The following is a 19121-nucleotide window of genomic DNA, read 5'->3' as shown; positions in this document are numbered from 1 at the left end:
AACCTCATCCAGTGGACACCGGGGACTCCTTTTCTCGCAGTGGATTGCCATGGCCGTGAAACTGAATCACTAACGGGTGTGTAGTACTGAGGTCAGCAATGTTGGAGCTGCACCTTCACTTCCCCATACGTCTTCATGGAGTGGTTCTTAATTACCACAGGGACAACTTCATATTTCTCTTTACCAGGAGCAGTAGAAGCGGTGTTTTACAAAAGGACTTCAGAGTTGTTGGCAATACTAGTTACAAAATAGGGCTGTACTGCCTCCTGGGGGCGGTAGGACTACCTAGGGAAAGGCGCTGGAATTGGCCCTGCGAAAGCCTCGTTCATTATTTACGATTGAAGTGACTTTAGACGCGACATTGGGAAACTGGTCTCACTTCACGCCCGTCAATCGCTTTAAGAATTCGCTGACACAACACAAAAGCAAAACAAAACGAACTCCGTAGCTTCAGTCCGCAAGGGAACTGTACTGACTTAGTGACCGCCGCTTGTCGGCGAAGTTAGTGCCAACTTTAGCGGATAGAGGGTGTTCAGCGCAACGGATCCCCACGGACGTTAATCTCGGTTTTCTAGACCGGAGCCGCTGTTTCCTTGAAATGGCCCCTCAGTTATCCTCACTAGGCTAAGTGGGCCTCTTTCGAGGCCCACTACTTCTCAGAAAATCTGGATCTGTAGCCAGGAACTCTGACCACTAGACCACAGAGGCGGCCCACTGACAGTGAAGTAGTTATTAAATGTGATATCTTATTTTATTGTTAATATCTTTGTTGGGTTGTGCAAACCGCTATTCTGAAGAATGCTTTTTGTAGGTTAGGGCATGGGGCACTGGGCATGAATTTATGGAGCGGGTAGGGGCGGGAGGTGCAATGGCCCGAAAAATTTTAGGATCCACAATTGGATGCTAAAAAGCCAAATTTCGGACAAAAATATTCAGCCGAGTTTCGCCGTAGTGGCAGCGGTACTCGATTCTGGCGGAATTTGTTACGCATGCGCACATTTCTTAACTTGATAGATTCGAGATTCTTTGGGGTTGTGACGTGGTGTTCGGCGTTTCCAAGGAACTTAATGCCTCCGTCTTCAAGGTGGAGTAAGTAGGACAGCAACTGATTCTAATCTTGCTCTCCTTGCTGTTGCTTGGCTTACTCTTCCATCGTGAAGATGGAAACATTATTTTCCTCCGAATTATCGGTGAACTGCCGTATACAGATGCAACATCCCTCATTTCTTAGCTCGCATCAGCCCGCGCCATAGCTCAAGCGGTTAGTCGCTGACTTCCCAACTCGGCGGCCCGGGTTCGATCCCGGGTTTGTTCAAGTGGGATTTGTGGTGGACAAAGTGGCGCTGGGGCAGGTTTTCTCCGAGTACTTCAGTTTCCCCTGCCAATCTTCATTCCACCAATTGCTCCACAATCACCTTCACCTATCACCTGGGGCTGGTACAATAGGCCAGAAGTGGCCACAGTAAAAGGGACTTAGTCCCACCCCACTAACAATTAAAAAAATAGGTAGCATTTAATTGTTTCTACTTCTGTTTGACGCGTATGATGTGCAGGGGCCTGTAAACCCTATATACTGCTTCTGCGCCTTGTTTCAAATGATAATGGACGAGCTGCGAGAAATTACGTTACTAGTTCCAGGGCCATTGGGCGTAGTCCTTGTGAATTTTAATAACTTCGTACAGCTCCAGTTTTTAGAGTATTAGCACGCATGAGCCGCGCCGTAAACCGGTTTTTCTTAAATGAAAATTCATAGATACGTTTACCAGCGTGAGGCCATGCGTTTGTAGGCTGTGTTCGGTGCAGTGCTGTGGAGTTCTGGGTGGACTTGAAGTTGGCATGTCTCGCGGTTTGAGGCACTTACCTGCTGCACCAGGTTTTGCTCCCACGTGAGCTACCCCTTGTTGAAATTCCGTTTGTAGACTTCTGACGATTATAGAATAATGTTTTTCTATATTTGTTTGCACTGTCCTTCTGTTTGGGAAGGATCCTTCTGCTGATGAGAATACCTCCACTGCACTTCTGCGAGTCGTAGGAGGCGACGAAAAGGGAGCTCTTCCTGGGATATGAATATGGGAACCTGGGCCTCCAGGTCATGTAAACACTGAATAAATCCTTCGAGCTGTATAAGAGCAGGAAACTTTTTGACCAGGTGAGCAACTAATAATTTTAACCTGGGCTGTGAAGTTAATTATTTGTCCGAGCACTGATTTGAGACATTTCGCTGGCACACTTCTCGTCGAGCCAGTCTGCTCCGTTGGAACCATTAACATCGCTGGCTGGTGCAAGTTGGCGCGGTTACTGGGGTCCCTTATGTTGACTTCGTCATTGGTTCTGCGCGACGTCATGTTTGCCGTTGCCACTTTACTGCGTTTCTTGTACCTGTATTCCTAGCTTTCCGGTTGCAAGATTTTACATCCTTCTTTCTACCGTTTTCTTACATTTCTCTGACCTTTTTACCTTCCTTAAGATATTCTTGATTACAACATTTTAACTTTCATTTCTTGGTCTTCAGCTTTTCCACACGGTATTATTATTATTGGAAGGGCTGGGTTTCCCCATGCACCGCGACTAATAGTCTATTGTACGTTCCCCTTTGATATTCTACCAGTCGCCATACCCTGCCGGTACTGGTGCTCGCTATCAGCCCCGTTCAGCCAGCGAGGCTGGCAGTGGTACCCGATAACTTCCCCATCTACCGGAGGCATTGGAAACTACTTGGGCGGGAAACTTTGCCTAATTTTGCTCAGAGGTGTCCTAGAGACATGAGGAGCTTTTACGTGCCGTAACTCCCGGAGGACTTGTTCCCTGAATTTTTCCGCCCTTAAAAATTCCACGACCTCCGCCGGGTTTGAACCCGCGTACCTTTAGTCATGAGGTGGGAACGTTACCCCTAGACTGCGGAGGCCGCTTTCACATGGTAACTGTACTGCATATTTTTTAAACTCATTTTTGTGGAGTAAAGTGGATGGACACGTTTCGATACCCGGCTGTGATAGACATTTTTCTTTTCTGCACCAAACCCAGACTGCCCCTGCGGCCCTTTCAGGCTCCTCTGGTGTGTTTTTCAGCGAGTATATCCCATCGGTCCGTCGGGGGGGGNAAACGGTGGAAGCGAAGTTGACAGGTAGCGCCACGTAGTAAGCAACCCAAAAATTAGATGTCGCTTGTAGGATTTGAGGTTCTCTCAGCGGTGGCTATGGAGACAGCGTTACCGTCTAGTTTCACTCTTGTTTCTTGCTTGGTTTAGTCTTAGACTCTGAAGATAGAGGCGACATGTTCCTCTGAAGCGTCCGTTAACTTTCAACGGACTACACGGCGTTGTTTCACAGAAGATAGAACTCTTCAATGTCGCTTGCTTGCAGGAAGTTAAGTGCCGCGTGACTGTAGAAATAAACAGACCCACAGCAAAGTATCACGTGGCTGTAGAATGCGACCAATCTAGTTAAAAAATGTAAAAATGTCCCTGTGCTTAACTAATTAATCACTACGCCACGAAGACGTATGGGGGAGTGGATGTATAGATCCACATTTATTTGACCTCGGCACTAGGTGGGGATGAGTGGTCAGCTTCACGCCCCGGCCGCTTTCCCATTGGGGTAAGAACTCCCGGTACCCATTGGGTAGGAGGTTGGGTGGGCCCCAGAGCCGGCCTGAACGACATGGACAAGTGAAAAGTCTTACCCACACTGGGACTTGAATTCCGATCCCTCGGTTGTGGAGCCCGTAGCCAGTCGCCATACCTGTCTCTATTAATCTAGGGGTTGGTAGAATGCTCCCTAACGGCGAATGCAAAGTAGCTCTGTAGTATACGTGTATGGGAGTGATCAAGGCCGCATCATAGCTCAAGCGGTTAGTCTCTGGCTTCCCACCGCGGCGGCCCGGGTTCGATCTCGGGTGTGATCAAGTGGGATTTGTGGTGGACAAAGTAGCGCTGGGGCAGGTTTTCTCCGAGTACTTCGGTTTCCCCTGCCAATCTTCATTCCACCAAATTCTCCATCATCATAATTACCCGGGGCAGGTACAATAGGCCAATCAGTGGCCGCCGTGCCGAGTGGACCCAGTTGGACTCCACCGCACACTAAGCGAATTAAAGAGAAGTAGGGGTGATTAAAGGCATGCCGATCACAGCGGCCGCGCGGTCTAAGGCATGAACCGTCTTCACTCGCTCGAGATCTTGGATTCGAATCCCACTCAAGTCATGGATGCCTGTGTGTACGTTTATTCTGTGTTTGTGTTGATCTGTGTGTAGGTAGCGGCCTTGCGACGGGCTAATGCCTCGTCCAAGGAGTCCTACACGTTCTCTGTGTGGGATTAAGAAACTGAAAAGCCGCTAAGGCCCAAGAAAGGGCTATAGGGCCATAGATAGATAGATAGATATATAGGTAGGTAGGTAGGTAGGTAGGTAGGTAGGTAGTTGGATATGTAGATGGACTGCCTCTGTGCTCTAGTGGTCAGAGTCCCTGGCTACAGATCCAGAGGTCCAGGTTTGATTCCTGGCTCTACCAGATTTTCTGTGAAGTAGTGGGTCTGGAATGGGGTTCACTCAGCCTCGTGAGTTTAATTGAGGAGCTATTTGAATGGAAAAGTAGCGGCTCCGGTCTAGAGAACATATTAACGGCCGTGGGGATCCGTTGCGCTGACCACGCGACACCCTCTATCCGCTAAGTTGGCCCTAACTTCGCCGACAAGAGGCGGTCTCTCGTTCGGTGTAGTTTGCTTGCGGATTGAAGTCACTTATTTTGTTTGTTGTCAGATAGATGGATAGGCCAATGTGTGTGAGGAACGGTTGGTGGTATCTTTTGACTTCTTGAGGAAGGTACGAGTACATAAGTCAGCAGAGTGAATTAATGATTTTCAAGAAGATGCTACACTTCATTCAAAATATTTAAGGAGTTCGTGTAAACAAGTCGGCAGGTATCAGGAGTTAAAAGCCTAGTTCACAACTCGCCCCTAACGTGCAGCTGTCAGTGAAGAAGCGAGGCGTCATGTTTAAGGTTCGAAGAGCGGGACTTCCCTGGCTTGTAAATCAATAAGAAGCGAGCCATCGCCTTTCGTCGATTATAACACCGAGATTAACGACCGTGGGGATCCGTTGAGTTGACCACGCGACACTCTATCCGCTAAAGTTGGTACTACGCCGACAAGCGGCGGTCTCTCGGTCCGTATAGTTCGCTTGCGGACTAAAACCACGGAGTTTGTTTGTTTGTGTAGATGTTCTGTTTGGATGTTCCGAATATAGTATAGCATATGCGAAGTAAAGTATAGATTACTGTTTGTTTCAGCCTCCTTGTATTCCGTCTTCAGAATTGATGTTCTAAATTATAACACCACTAAGCCATGGCCGTCTCCTTCTTCATCCTCAGCGGCTCTGATCATATTCCCGTTTTAACACCTACCTTGACAGCATGAATAGCGCCATCTTGTAGCATTCAATATTTTAGTTTCCTTAGTGTCAAACGTCCGGGAGCTTTCGTCTGTAACGTTTCACGTATGTATTCTTGTGCTGAACTGACAGGCCGAAGCTGCCAAAGATTATTCGGTGAAATGTGAAGGCACGAATCTATACTCAGGGGTGACCAGTTTTGTCAGTGCGAGCAGGTAAATAGAAGCAAAGTTATACCTTTAGCAGGCCTTACAGTTTTGAGACGTCGAGGCTCCCGTATTTTGTCGACAGTAGGCTTACAGATGGTGGTGAGGTTGTCAGCCTTACGCGACGGCCGCCATTTACTCACAGGAAGATTCCTCGTCTGATTTCACGATTTTTAAGTATAAAGGCACGTCCACATTACTCGTGCTCGTCGGGAGACTCGTCTGGCTTTTACTTGTGCTCGTAAATCTTCGTCCACACTACTTCAGTTGCTTTCGGCGCCNGCAAGTTTACAGAAAGTGAAATGTTACGTTAGAACTGATGTTCTCATAACGGTGACATGAGGTTGGATGAGGCGCCGTGTAGTCTGGTAGTTCACCAACGTTTCAGAGAGGTTCTGAAGTGAACCACCAGNTACTTGTGCTCGTAAATCTTCGTCCACACTACTTCAGTTGCTTTCGGCGCCTGAGGATCCATATATTTACTCGTAGTGTGTATAGGCTGTAGTCGTATTTTAATTTATTGGCTATAGTTTTTAAATTTTTTAGTTTAAGTTTTTTCATGGCATACTTTTGAACCCTGAAGATAGAGGCAGTATGTCCCTCCGAAATGTCCATGAACTTTTACCTGGCTACTGTAAAGCAGTTTGTAGTGACATTGCTGTCTGTACCATATTAGATCAGTAGGGTAGTGGGTTCAAATCCCGCTCTAGTCATGGTTGTACGTCGTTGGTTTTCTGTGTCCTCATGTCCTGTGTAGGTAAAGACCCTGGATTATTCGGGTTAAAATTGTGAATTCGTTGAAAGTAATTTCTGATGTACGTAGTTTGGTATATTTCCTATTTTCAGTTTCGATTTGTCCTCCAATAAGTCCACGGTCGAGGACAGATTAACTTCTCCACCTATCAGCGCCCATTCATCACCTGGTGTTAATATTAAGACCCTGCATTATCCCGACAAAGTGTCATTTAAACGTTTCGTATGATATTCAGAAGGNACCTGGCTACTGTAAAGCAGTTTGTAGTGACATTGCTGTCTGTACCGTATTAGATCACTAGGGCAGAGGGTTCAGATCCCGCTCTTGTCATGGTTGTACGTCGTTGGNCTGTGTCCTCATGTCCTGTGTAGGTAAAGACCCTGGATTATTCGGGTTAAAATTGTGAATTCGTTGAAAGTAATTTCTGATGTACGTAGTTTGGTATATTTCCTATTTTCAGTTTCGATTTGTCCTCCAATAAGTCCACGGTCGAGGACAGATTAACTTCTCCACCTATCAGCGCCCATTCATCACCTGGTGTTAATATTAAGACCCTGCATTATCCCGACAAAGTGTCATTTAAACGTTTCGTATGATATTCAGAAGGACCTGCAGTTATTTCCTTACAGCGCATTCATAATTATTTTTTATCTTCGTAAAATTGAATCTGCTCCTAATTTCCTCATGAATTAAATTTTGAATTGTTACTGTAGTTTCCTGGGCTACGCGGTAGCGTAGTTGGTTGAGGCACTATGCTAAAGCCGGAAGGTCGCGGGTTCTAGTCCCGATGATGTCATTGGATTTTTCAGTTTACCTAATCCTTCCAGCCGCACTATGGCCCTGGGGTCGACTCAGCCTCTGACAGAAATGAGTACCAGGAATCTTCCTGGGGGTGTAAAGGGCGGCCGGCCCGTAAAGCTGGCGACCTCACCGCCATCTGTGAGCCGATTCTCTAGGTAATGTGGGAGCCTCAACGTTTCACAACCCTATGGGTCTCCACGGCCTGTCGTTTCCAACACACAGCTGAACTTCGACACATTTTCAAAGGATCTGGTGACGTGACATCACCTTATATTTAGTTTCCTCTTTCTCATATGAATCATTTTATTATTATCCTATCTACAATTAGATCTTCGAAGTGTTTTCTTCCCCTGTAGATAACACTGACTGCACACCAAATCCTATCCGTGGTTAATGACACACCCTTTCCTTGTGTCTGGAATGGCTCAGTCGATAAAAAATCTCTTTTGTAGTAATTGTTTTGCAAGTTAAAAGAGTTCATGAATATTTTATTACATTTATTTAGCATTAAAATACACGATCGTATGATGCAAGACGCTTGGATATGCAGGGTCTGTATAAGAAGCCTATTTAAAAAAAATCTATTTTCCCTCGAAATTACTATAAATTACTTTAATAAAAAATTCCATTTTATCACAGGGCTTGTGATCGGGTTATTGCTTACGTTTCATATGTAATTTCGCGTCGGCAGCGAAGCGTCCGTCGCCCGCGGTTTTTCTGCATGTCTAATATCTGAACCAGTTTATATGTAATTAAGTGAGGTCGGATCAGTCGGTAAACGTTCGGAATATTTGAATTTTAGATGCAGTGAATGCTCTGATGTCGTGGAGTCCGCGGGTACAAACCAAATCTGGGAATGGAACATGCCTTTGTCATGTATGATGGGTGGGGCATATAGCACACGTTGGCATACAAAATTTTGGGTTGAAAACTTGAGGTCACTTGTGGCCCTAGGTTTTTTGGTGGCGTTTCTTTGTTTCATAGGTTATTTAACGACGCTGAGGCACGCGGTAGTACGGTTGGTTGAGGCACTATGCTACAGGCCGGAAGATCGTGGATTAGAGTCCAGCCGTACTATGGCCCTGGGGTCGACTCAGCCTCTACCAGAAATAAGTACCAGGGATCTGCCTGGGGTAAAGGGCTGCCGGCGCGTAAGACTGACCTCACTGCCATCTGTGAGCCGATTGTGAAATCGGTGAAATGTGTGAGCCTCGACGTCTCACACCCCTATGGGCCTCCACGACATGTTACATGGATAGCTTTACCTTTTACTTTTTTAACGACGCTTATGTATCGGGATTATATAGCTTTGGATCTAGGTATAGGTGAAGGATAATATTAAAATGGATCTTAAATAGGATGCAGGACATTGTCTAGATTAGGGATCAGTTGATATGTTAATGAACTTTCGGGTTTCATAAGATGCATGGCATTTCTTGACTAGCTGAGGAGTCTACTCTGCTTAGTTTGTCGGTTATTAGGAATTGACATGACCTGTAACTTTGATGTGGGCGAACCATGAAGGGGTTTTTTTTTAATGCAGATGTACTTGAGTCGGTTCACATACCCACTCCAAACATCACTCTTGTACCAAAGTCTTTACGGGCTGGAGTTGGAGGGGGGAAGAATATAAAAGAAGAGTAGGTGAAGGTGAAAAGTCACGGGAAAAGTGAGAGGCACTTTATTATTGGTCGGGAGAAGGTGGGTCGCCTCTTGAGGAGGTTCGCAGGCTTCGCCCCCTCCTCCTGATAAGAGGAGAGTGAAAGCAAAAACGTTATAATTTTGCTTGTGGTTCTGTATGGGTGTGAAAATTGGTCTCTGACATTAAGGGGGAACACAGACTGAGGGCGTTTGAGAACAGGGTGTTGAGAATATTTGGACGGAAGAGAAATGAAGTGACAGGAGGTTGGTGAAAACTGCATAATGAGGTGCTTCATAACTTGTACTCTTCTCCGAGTATAATTAGAATGATAAAGTTAAGCAGGATGAGGTGTGGAGGGCATGTAGCACGAATGTTGGAGACGAGGAATGCATATAGGATATTTGTGAGAAAGCGAGGAGGAAAGAGACCACTGGGAAGACGAAGAGGTAGGTGGGTGGACAATATTAGACTGGATCTTAGAGAGATAGAATGGGATGGTACGGATTAGATTGATCTGGCTCAGGATATGGACCAGTGGAGGGCTCTTGTGAACAAGGTAATGAACCTTCGGGTTCCATAAAATGCTGGTAAGTTCTTGAGTAGCTGCAGAATTGGCGGCTCTTTAAGAAGGGCTCAGTTCCATGAGTAAGTAAGTAAGTATAATTAGTAGCCAACCCGAATGAGGTCTAGCAACGTTCGTAGTGTAAGCCATTGGCTTCCTAAAGGAACCAGTGAAATAGAATGAAATTTACAACTCGATTACACGCGTAAGTGGAAGGGCGCTGTCCTCTGGGATGTGACGCCATGCAGTGTTTTGAAAGTCCTGACTCTTCTAAGGAACCATCGCGGTTGAAAGATAAGCGAGGCTTGACGTAGGCAGAAGACAGAACTCCGCATAGTCGCTGCTGTGAGAGCCCTAGCTACTACACACGCACGCACGCACGCCCACACACACGCACACGTGTCTGTGTTCAGTTCTGTGGCCCTTAGACCTGTTGCGTGACAGTGTCCCGTGCTGATGTGTGTAGCTGCAGTGCAACCGTTAGTATTTAGGTCAATTAAATGTGGCATGCGCTTATTTGTCCTCTGATTATTTCATGACCCCGTCAGTAGCTAGATTATGTAAATTGTCTGAAAATAATGTTTGGGAGTTCTAGAGCCAGTATCTAGAAAGTTGAGAAAAATTACTTGGTTGAAGCACTATGGTACAAGCCGGAAGGTCGCGGGTTCGAGTACCTGGGGCCGGCTCAGCCTCTAACAGAAATGAGTAGCAGAATTTTTTGCTGGGTGATAAAGGACAGCCTGACAACCTCACCGCCATCTGTGAGCCGATTTTCTAGAGAAAGTGTGGGAGCCTCGACGTCTCACAACCCTATGGACCTCCATAGCCAGTTACAGGGATAGCTTTACGTTTTTCGTGTTGTATCTCTGTGTTGCGTATTTTCGATGCAGATGTTACAGTGGGAGAAGTAAAAGAGTTCTTCATGTTTAACTGCATAATGAAAGTTTTGTGCGTTATCTCTCGGAAATAAACAGAACCTTATTTTAAGAATCCTCCTTATGTAAAACAAGGAGCCAGAATAGCTCTGTATAGCGAATGGCTACGCGCTACACGACCGAGGGGTCGGAGTTCGAGTCCCGGTAGGGTCAGAAGTTTCTCTTTTCCATATCGTCTACACTGGCTCTGGAGCCCATCCAACCTCCTATCCAATGGGTACCGCGAGGTTAAAGCGGCCGGGGCGTGTAGCTGACCACTCACCTGAAGCTAGTGCCGAGGTCAAGAAAATGTGGATTTATACATCCACTTTGCTTTTGTGGTCTAGTGGTCAGAGTCTCTGCCTACACATCCAGAGGTCCGGGTTCGGTTCCCGGCGCTACTAGATTTTCTGAGAAGTGGTGGGTCTAGAACGGGGTCCACTCAGCCTCGTGAGGATAATTGTTTATACGTCCACTCCCCCATACACCTTCATGGTGTAGTGCTTAATTATATAAGCACCTTTGCTTTATGTAAAACTATGTACGTTCTTAAACATACGGCATGGAAGTTTGAAAGGTCCGTGCCCGTTACATAGGCGCACACAGTAATGAACAGCGGCGTAATTATTTGAGAAACTTCGAGTCCTCTGTGGCCTGATTTGTCAGAATTTTGTCTTTATATAAACCTCGGATATGGGAAAATCTGGATTGGCTGTTATGATCTTGTTTCTAATAGCAGTTTCGGCTTTCCTGAGGCCACTGGTTTCTTTCTGGATTTAAATTCTCCCTCCCCCTGCGCAGCCCTTATGGCGGAATAACATCCCCCTCCCAGAATCTGTAATATTCCCCCCTCTGAAGTCTGACACACGTCACTGTCACATGGGCTATATCCACCCTTCCCCTTGGCCTCATTTTCCAATTTTCTCCGCCCACCTCTCTTCAGTCCATTCACATGTGAGTGTAAGTACCAAGTATCTTTTCATATTGAAAGGGGCAGATGCGATGTTTTATTTTGTGCCATGCAACCCAGCTTTGGCTCCCTGACCACGCATCTCGCGTGCAGTTGGAACCAGTTCGGTGGCACTTCCTTCTCCAAAAAATGCTACTTTACCCCATTGTTTTCATCGAGTACAACCAGTGATGGCATACTGATGGAAATTGAACTTATTCTGCATGGAACTTACTTTACACGATTTCTTCTGTCTCCAAATCCATGTTGTTTAAAGGTGAGCAGAGCCAGTGTTGGCATACTGACGGAAATTGAACTTATTTTGTATGGAACTTACTTTACACGATTTCTTCTGGCCCCAAATCCATGTTGTTTAATGGTGAGCAGAGCCAGTGTTGGCATACTGACGGAAATTGAACTTATTTTGCATGGAACTTACTTTACACGATTTCTTGTATCTCCAAATCCATGTTGTTTAATGGTGAGCAGAGCCAGTGTTGGCATACTGACGGAAATTGAACTTATTTTGTATGGAACTTACTTTACACGATTTCTTGTATCTCCAAATCCATGTTGTTTAAAGGTGAGCAGAGCCAGTGTTGCCATACTGACGAAGATGGAACACATTTTCCGTCGAATGTACTTCACTCTGACCTGGCACTTTGCTGGGTGCAAGGAACTTGTAAAGTTGAGAAGACCGCCTTTCTAAGGGCCCAGAAATGCGTAAAAGAATCCAGCCAGCAGCTGATGCTCTCGTGCGCTTAGTTGTCCAAGCGCTCGCCAAGCAGAATTTTGCTTTACGGTGGCGAGTGGCTGGGAATAACCTTTGGGGTGACGGTAGGTTTTCACGGGGGAGAGAAGGAAGAAGGAAATATTAACTGCAACTTGTTTCCAGACCATTGCAAAGCATGACGCTTGGCGTGAGATTCAATACCTCTGATATGAAATATTTTTTTTATTATGCAAATTATAATATTTCATGGTACATGAATTCGTGAAGACTTCGCCCGCGTTTTTTATGTTATAAAACAGTCTGTATTCGGGGCGTCTTCACGTTAATCCCAAAGAGGTCCCCTCCTTTAAGGAGTTTCCTGATGTTGCGATTAAACCTTACGTAGCCAAGAAATACTGGAGTGCGTTGTTTATAGCTGCGTACGTATTTACATATGTTTATGGACCAGACCGCGGTAGCGTAGTTGGTTGAGGCACTATGCTACAAGCCGGAAGGTCGCGGGATCGAATCCCGATGAGGTCATTCAATTTTTTTCAATTGACCTAATCCTTCCAGCCGCACTGTGGCCCTGGGTTCGACTCAGCCTCTAACAGAAATGAGTACCAGGAATATTCTTTGGGGTGAAGGGCGGCCGGCGCGTAGGGCTGACAACCTTAGGTTGGGGCCACACGAGCGCACAAAATGCGCCCGTTGTAGAAATAAACAAGAGAGACGAATGCTACACTTCTGGTTCCATTGCAGACAGAAAACTACGCACCGCATTCTGCAACTGTGTGGTGTCCTCAGCAACGTCCGTCATATAGTACGTTCGTTACAACGGACGAATTTTGTGCGCTCGTGTTCATATAGTACGTTCGTTACAACGGACGAATTTTGTGCGCTCGTGTGGCCCCAGCCTTACCGCTATCTGCGAGCCTGTTGTCTAGAAAATATGGGAACCCCGACGTCTCACAACCCTATGGGCCTCCACGGCCTGTTACAGGGATAGCTTTACTTAACCTCACCGCCATCTGTGAGCCGATTGTCTAGAAAATGTGGGAACCTCGACGTCTCACAACCCTATGGGCCTCCACAGCCTGTTACAGGGATACTTTTACTTTTCCTTTATGGACCAGACCGAGCTCAAGCCTTCGTGTGGGGAAGCGGATGCATGTTGCTTCTAGAATGTCTTTCAGAATGTCGGTTGGTGATATTCTCGTTTCACCATCGTAGAAAGTTGCTAGATTCTATTTGCAATGAAGACAGGAGGCAACATCGCCAGAGGGGAGATCTCATTGGGCCCGCTGGAGCCTTAAATTTGTTTACTCAAGGTGTGAACGTATTCTGAAAGATATTTTAGACCAGACGTTCCCCAATTTTGAGGCTTGTCCCCCTAGGGCGGAAGCAACGTGAAAATTTTGGATTTCGACACATACTCGTATGTTATAATCTACAATTAGCTGAAAATTGCCGAACTAAACAGAGCATTTATTTAGTTAAGCATTTCTTAGATAATTGTAAAGAGAGCGCATTCTGGAGCTTATCGTGTGAAATTTTTGTTTGCGGATAAGTCACAAGCGGTTCCAGCCGCACTATGGCCCTGGGGCCAACTCAGCCTCTAACAGAAATGAGTACCAGGAATCTTCCTGGGGGTAAAGGGCGGTCTGTTCGCGTGTAAGGTTGACAACCTCACCGCCATCTGGGAGCCAAATGTCTATAAAGGCGCGTCCACATTACTCGTGCTCGCCAGGCTTGTGCTCGTCGGGAGACTCGTCTGACTTATACTCGTGCTCGTACGCCAGGCTTCGGCTCGTGAGGATCCGTATATTTACTCGTAGTGTGTATAGGCTGTAGTCGTATTTAATTTATTTGCTATAGTTTTTAAAATAAAAATTTAAAATTTGCTTATCTCGTGACTTGTCATATCGTCCACATTACTCGCGAGCATAGCGAGTCACACGAGCACGAGAACGAGCACGAGTAATGTGGACGCGCCTTAAAATGTGGGAGCCTCGACGGCTCAACCCAGTGGACCTCTGTTGTTACAGGGATAGCTTCACCTTTTGCCTTTACATATGTGGGATATTGTTAAGTCAGCAGTTATAAACATGACGGTGATACTGAACTTTGAGATTATGTATGACAAATTTAACGTGCACACTTAAGTAAGTTCTTGGCAGAAGTAAAACAGGTAACATAGATAACAGTTAACAGATTTGTAGGTCTGTAAATCCATGCAGCAGGAAAGGTGGTTGTTAGGTGTCCAAGTCGGCCAGTTCTGATTTGTCGAATGGTTTTGTTCTAGGTGGTGGGTTCCATCAGCCGGTGTCCGCTATGTTGAGCGGCTCGGCTGGGTCCCCATTCCGGTCCAGTTCGGGGCACCGTGCACCTTGGCCCCCGCCCGCCCTGCATGCCGCAGCGGAAGGTAAGTGCAAGCCACAGAGCTACTCCTACTGTTCCTAACAGAACGCAGTGGACTGGTTCGAGGCCATTAACTGGGACAGGGAGTGTAGAGCATGTCAGATCATTAGCTACAGCGGGACGTGTAGCTGCTCTGTATTGTTACGAGGGTCCTGAGTGGGACTTGTAGCTCAGGAAGGAAGGGTCTCTTTTATCGTGGGTCTGTCTGTACGGAGAGTCCCCACGAGTTCGTCTTCCTAAGTGGGACTTGTAGCTCAGGAAGGAAGGGTCTCTTTTATCGTGGGTCTGTCTGTACGGAGAGTCCCCACGAGTTCGTCTTCCTAAGTGGGACTTGTAGCTCAGGAAGGAAGGGTCTCTTTTATCGTGGGTCTGTCTGTATGGAGGGCCCTCAGGAGTTCGTCTTTCTAAGTGGGGCTTGTAGCTCAGGAAAACAGAGTCTCTTATCATGGGTCTGTCTGTACGGAGGAGTTCGTCTTCCTAAGTGGGGCTTGTAGATCAGGAAGGCAGGGTCTCATCGTAGGTCTGTATGTACGGAGGACCCCCAGGAGTTCGTCTTCCTAAGTGGGACTTTTAGATCAGAAAGGCAGGGTCTCATCGTGGGTCTGTATGTACGGAGGACCCCCAGGAGTTCGTCTTCCTAAGTGGGACTTTTAGATCAGAAAGGCAGGGTCTCATCGTGGGTCTGTATGTACGGAGGACCCCCAGGAGTTCGTCTTCCTAAGTGGGGCTTGTAGCTCAGGAAGGCAGGGTATCTTATCATGGGTCTGTATATACGGAAGGCCCCCAGGAGTTCGTCTTCCTAAGTGGGGCTTGTAGCTCAGGAAGGCAGGGTCTCTTATCGTGGGTCTGTCTGTACGGAGGACCCCCAGGAGTTCGTCTTCCTAAGTGGGGCTTGTAGCTCAGGAAGGCAGGGTCTCTTATCGTGGGTCTGTCTGTACGGAGGACCCCCAGGAGTTCGTCTTCCTAAGTGGGACTTGTAGCTCAGGAAGGCAGTGTCCCTACTCCCTGTCGTGTGTCTGTCTCTACGGAGAGTTCCTGCTCGCAGTGAAAGGATGTGGGTCTGCCCAGAGGGAGATGATTTGAAGCCGGAACGGGCTGTTATCCTGTCCAAGAAGTGATATGAATGAACGAACCAAAAATAGTTGGTCTGCCGACGAGACAGCTGTGTCAGAAGGAGAATGTTTGTAACGGATTAGATTATAAGGACCTTAGAAAGCCATTCGACGCAACTGAAGACTGACGTAATCATGCAGTATGGGTCCCTCCCACTATTTTATAACCAGGGCCCCGATTTTGATGACATGTCATCTTTTTTTTTCCTTGTATCCTGTGCGATGCTCTTAAATATATAGATCTCGGATATGAGCTGCTGGTTTCAGAAATGTAAATTTTATAGGTAATTTTTTACTTTTAAGGGTATTTCTTGTCATTTTTTGCCATATTAGGGAATTTTTCTTCATATGTTTTCTGAAATATGAATAATATGCTAGCGAAGTGTTCTTTCTTTTCTCCTTTAGGACATTTTTTCGGTCATTTTATAGGTCATTTTTTTAAATATTTTCACGCCATCAAAATCCGGGCCCTGTTTATAACATTCAGTCTCCAAAATAACGCATCGAATGTGTTTACACGACTCAGCAGTTTGTACGTGAAGCAGTATTTTCGTCATAAACTTCAGTCATCGAAGAATTATATGATATATCAGCATCAGGATCTGTATTAGTGACAGAAGTGACGTTTTTTGTCTTACGGTATAGAGACAGGCTATTAGAGGACTGCTGTTCGATTCCCCTTAAGGGCAGGAAATTTTTCTCTGCTGTGCAGTGTCCAGACCGGCCCTGGGGCACACCCATCCTTCAATCTAATGGGTGCCTACGGCTCTTTCCTCTAGGAGTAAAGCGTCCGGGGATTGAAGCTGGTCCTCGCCAGCACAGCGATACTTGGTTCCGAGTCTGGCGGAACTCATATCCGCATTTTACTGTGTGGAGGCTCTGGGGCCTTCCAGGCACTCACCTCTCTCCCATGACGCTGAGCAGAGTTGTCCTTATGTACCTTCGGGACGGACCGCGTAGAAAACACCGCCTGTTAAGGGGCAGTTCTTGCGACAGAATTATTCTGGGTCAGCAGTTTCTGTACATTGAAGCATACTCACTTCTGGGATGTGACGCCATGTAGTCGAAATTCAGTGACGTTTCGGAGGAGCATACTGGATTCCTCTTCTGGGTCGAGAAGCCAGCCAATCAAGGAAGGAACCAACAAAACGCAAGGAAGAAGCAGAATGAGCCGCACGAGAAGTGACGTGGCCCAGATATGGGCCTGGAAGAAGGCCCAGAGAGAACCAGTGGAAGCAAGGGGAGGAGTTATAGAGCCAACTTATTATTGGTTGCTTGGCTTACCCTTCCACCTTACGATCCTCTGAAGATCAGGGATAGCTCAGTCGGTATTTCGGCGGGCTACTGGCTGGACTGTCGGGGTTCGATTCCTAGCAAGGGTTGATCTATTCGTTACTCCACAACGACCAGAACGGCTCTGTAGCCTACTCAGCCTCCTATACAATGGCTACTGGGGGTAAAGCGGCTGGAGCGTGAAGGTGATTCATCTGGTACCGAGGTCAAGAATAGCGGGGTNCATCTTCAAGGTAGAAGAAAAAATATAAGAAATCTGCAAGCGAAGAGACCGTGAGAACCGGTAAAAGCAGACTCAGTCTGCGATACGTTCCTCCGAAACGTCGGTTAACACCACATATACACGGTGCCAAATCCCAGAAAACTGCTTTCTTCAACTTTATCTTACTTTTCGATCCTCCGAAACGTCAGCAAAATTCTACTGGAGTGCCCATGTCACGTGCCAGAACACGATACTCTTCAGAGGGAGCTTCGTGAGGGCATCAAATCCAATATTTATCTGTGTAATGTCTGTCTCAATGAGTTAAGATATGTATCGACGTATATACGTATTCTGCCACACCGCCGTGGGACGTACCGACAATTCTGCACTTCAAGCTGTCCACATAACCGATAAACTGATCTTCAGTATCAGTTCTACGACGTTAACTTCGACATTGAAATGTTTGATTCATCCCAGCGAAAGGCTCACGCCACTTACAGGCCGTACTGTACAATAGGAACATGCCTGAGGTGTGCGTGCCACATCCCCCTTCCATTTAGAGGGTATCAGCATCTAAGGACATTTGAAGCTATTTAAGATTATTACGTAAAGTCAAGTCATCATGCGTGGATCCATTCCTATGACAGCCTGCATTGATTGTGGAGACTGGCTGTAGAGGAGACCAAGGCTCACCCAGGGCTGTAGCGCCGAGTGGTAGGTAGATACGTAAAGTTAAGGGAAAATTGTGCCTGTGCACCTCGTCATGATAGGATGAGGAAGTTGAAGTAATTTTTAATTCACTTAGTGGGGGGTGGAGTCCAGCTGGGTCCACTCTGCACGGCGGCCACTGATTGACATATTGTAGCCTGCCCCGGGTGAATATGATGATGAAGAATTTGGTGGAATGGAGGTTGGCAAGGGAAACCGAAATACTCGGAGAAAACTGTACTAATATTAATATCCGATTGTCAGACCGTAAAATAACCTGAGAATAGAGCCAGCCAGGCTACGTAATAAAGAGTTAGTTATATCTTCTGGGATGCAAGTTATATCTTCTGGGATGCAGCGTTGTCATGGAGAGGAAGTCTGCACGCTCAAATCACCCAGAGAGCTATGCTGACGGGAGCGTGAGCTCCTGGTAGGGTCGCCCTTGCCAGACAGGTCAAATGTAGGGGTCAGACGAAGTGTAGTCCCTGGTCCACCAGGTTAGGGGTTGAGCGTGGGGCTAACGACCCCACCCCAGGAAAATTTCACCGTCATGAAACGATGGAGGAGACCGAGACCCACACAGGGCTCTAGCGCCGGTAAGGATGGAGGAGACCGAGACCCACACAGGGCTCTAGCGCCGGTAAGGATGGAGGAGACCGAGACAGACACAGAGCTCTAGCGCCGGTAAAGATGGAGGAGACAGAGACCCACACAGGACTCTAGCGCCGGTAAAGTTGGAGGAGACCGAGACCTACAGAGAGCTCTAGCGCCAGTAAAGATGGGATATAACACCATGTAGCCAGTTGAAAGTCAACCGACGTTTCAGAGGACAATGTTAACTTTATCTTCACGGTCGAATAAGCGAAGCAAGAAACAGTGTGAAGCAGGTAGCAAGCGTCCAGACACGTCCAGGCTCCTAGTCAGTGGGTACCGGAGACTCCTTCCTCGCGGGTGTAAAGCGGCCTATGTCAAGAACGGTGGAACTGTACGTCCATCGCCCATTCGTCTTCATGGCATAGTGCGTAATTAATCAAGATCGGGGACAAACTTGCTTTTTTTTTTTTTACTTAGCCATTTTGTGTGCTGCAAGACGGCGTGCTTGTCTGCAGTTTGGTGGGCTGTTAGAGGCACTTAACTGAGTGTCATGTGAGATTGCTCATCTCACCTGGAGACAGTGAGCTAGTGCTTGTTTGCAGTTTGTGGGCTGTTAGAGGCACTTAACTGAGTGTGATGTGAGGTTGCTCATCTCATCAGGAGACAGTGAGCTAGTGCTTGTTTGCAGTTTGTGGGCTGTTAGAAGCACTTAACTGAGTGTGATGTGAGATTGCTCATCTCATCAGGAGACAGTGAGCTAGTGCTTGTTTGCAGTTTGTGGGCTGTTAGAGGCACTTAACTGAATGTGATGTGAGGTTGCTCATCTCATCAGGAGACAGTGAGCTAGTGCTTGTTTGCAGTTTGTGGG

The 19121-nt window shown here is 46.8% G+C and overlaps 1 protein-coding gene across 5 annotated transcripts in view; it reads left to right on the top strand.

Moving 5' to 3' along the window:
• LOC111864377 (protein winged eye) overlaps positions 1–19121 on the top strand; it is a 425251-nt gene that overhangs the window by 332861 nt on the left and 73269 nt on the right. For all 5 annotated transcript variants that reach the window (XM_033751485.1, XM_033751481.1, XM_033751482.1 and 2 more), the window contains one exon: positions 14229–14348. In XM_033751485.1, the coding sequence (XP_033607376.1) occupies positions 14258–14348 (91 nt within the window). In that variant the 5' untranslated portion in view covers positions 14229–14257. The remainder of the gene's footprint in view (positions 1–14228; positions 14349–19121) is intronic.

This window comes from Cryptotermes secundus, unplaced genomic scaffold (assembly GCF_002891405.2).
Source record: "Cryptotermes secundus unplaced genomic scaffold, Csec_1.0 scaffold83, whole genome shotgun sequence".
NCBI classification, from domain to species: Eukaryota; Metazoa; Arthropoda; class Insecta; order Blattodea; family Kalotermitidae; genus Cryptotermes; species Cryptotermes secundus.
Note: the sequence above shows the minus strand (reverse complement) of the source record. Positions and strands in the feature narration are given on the sequence as shown.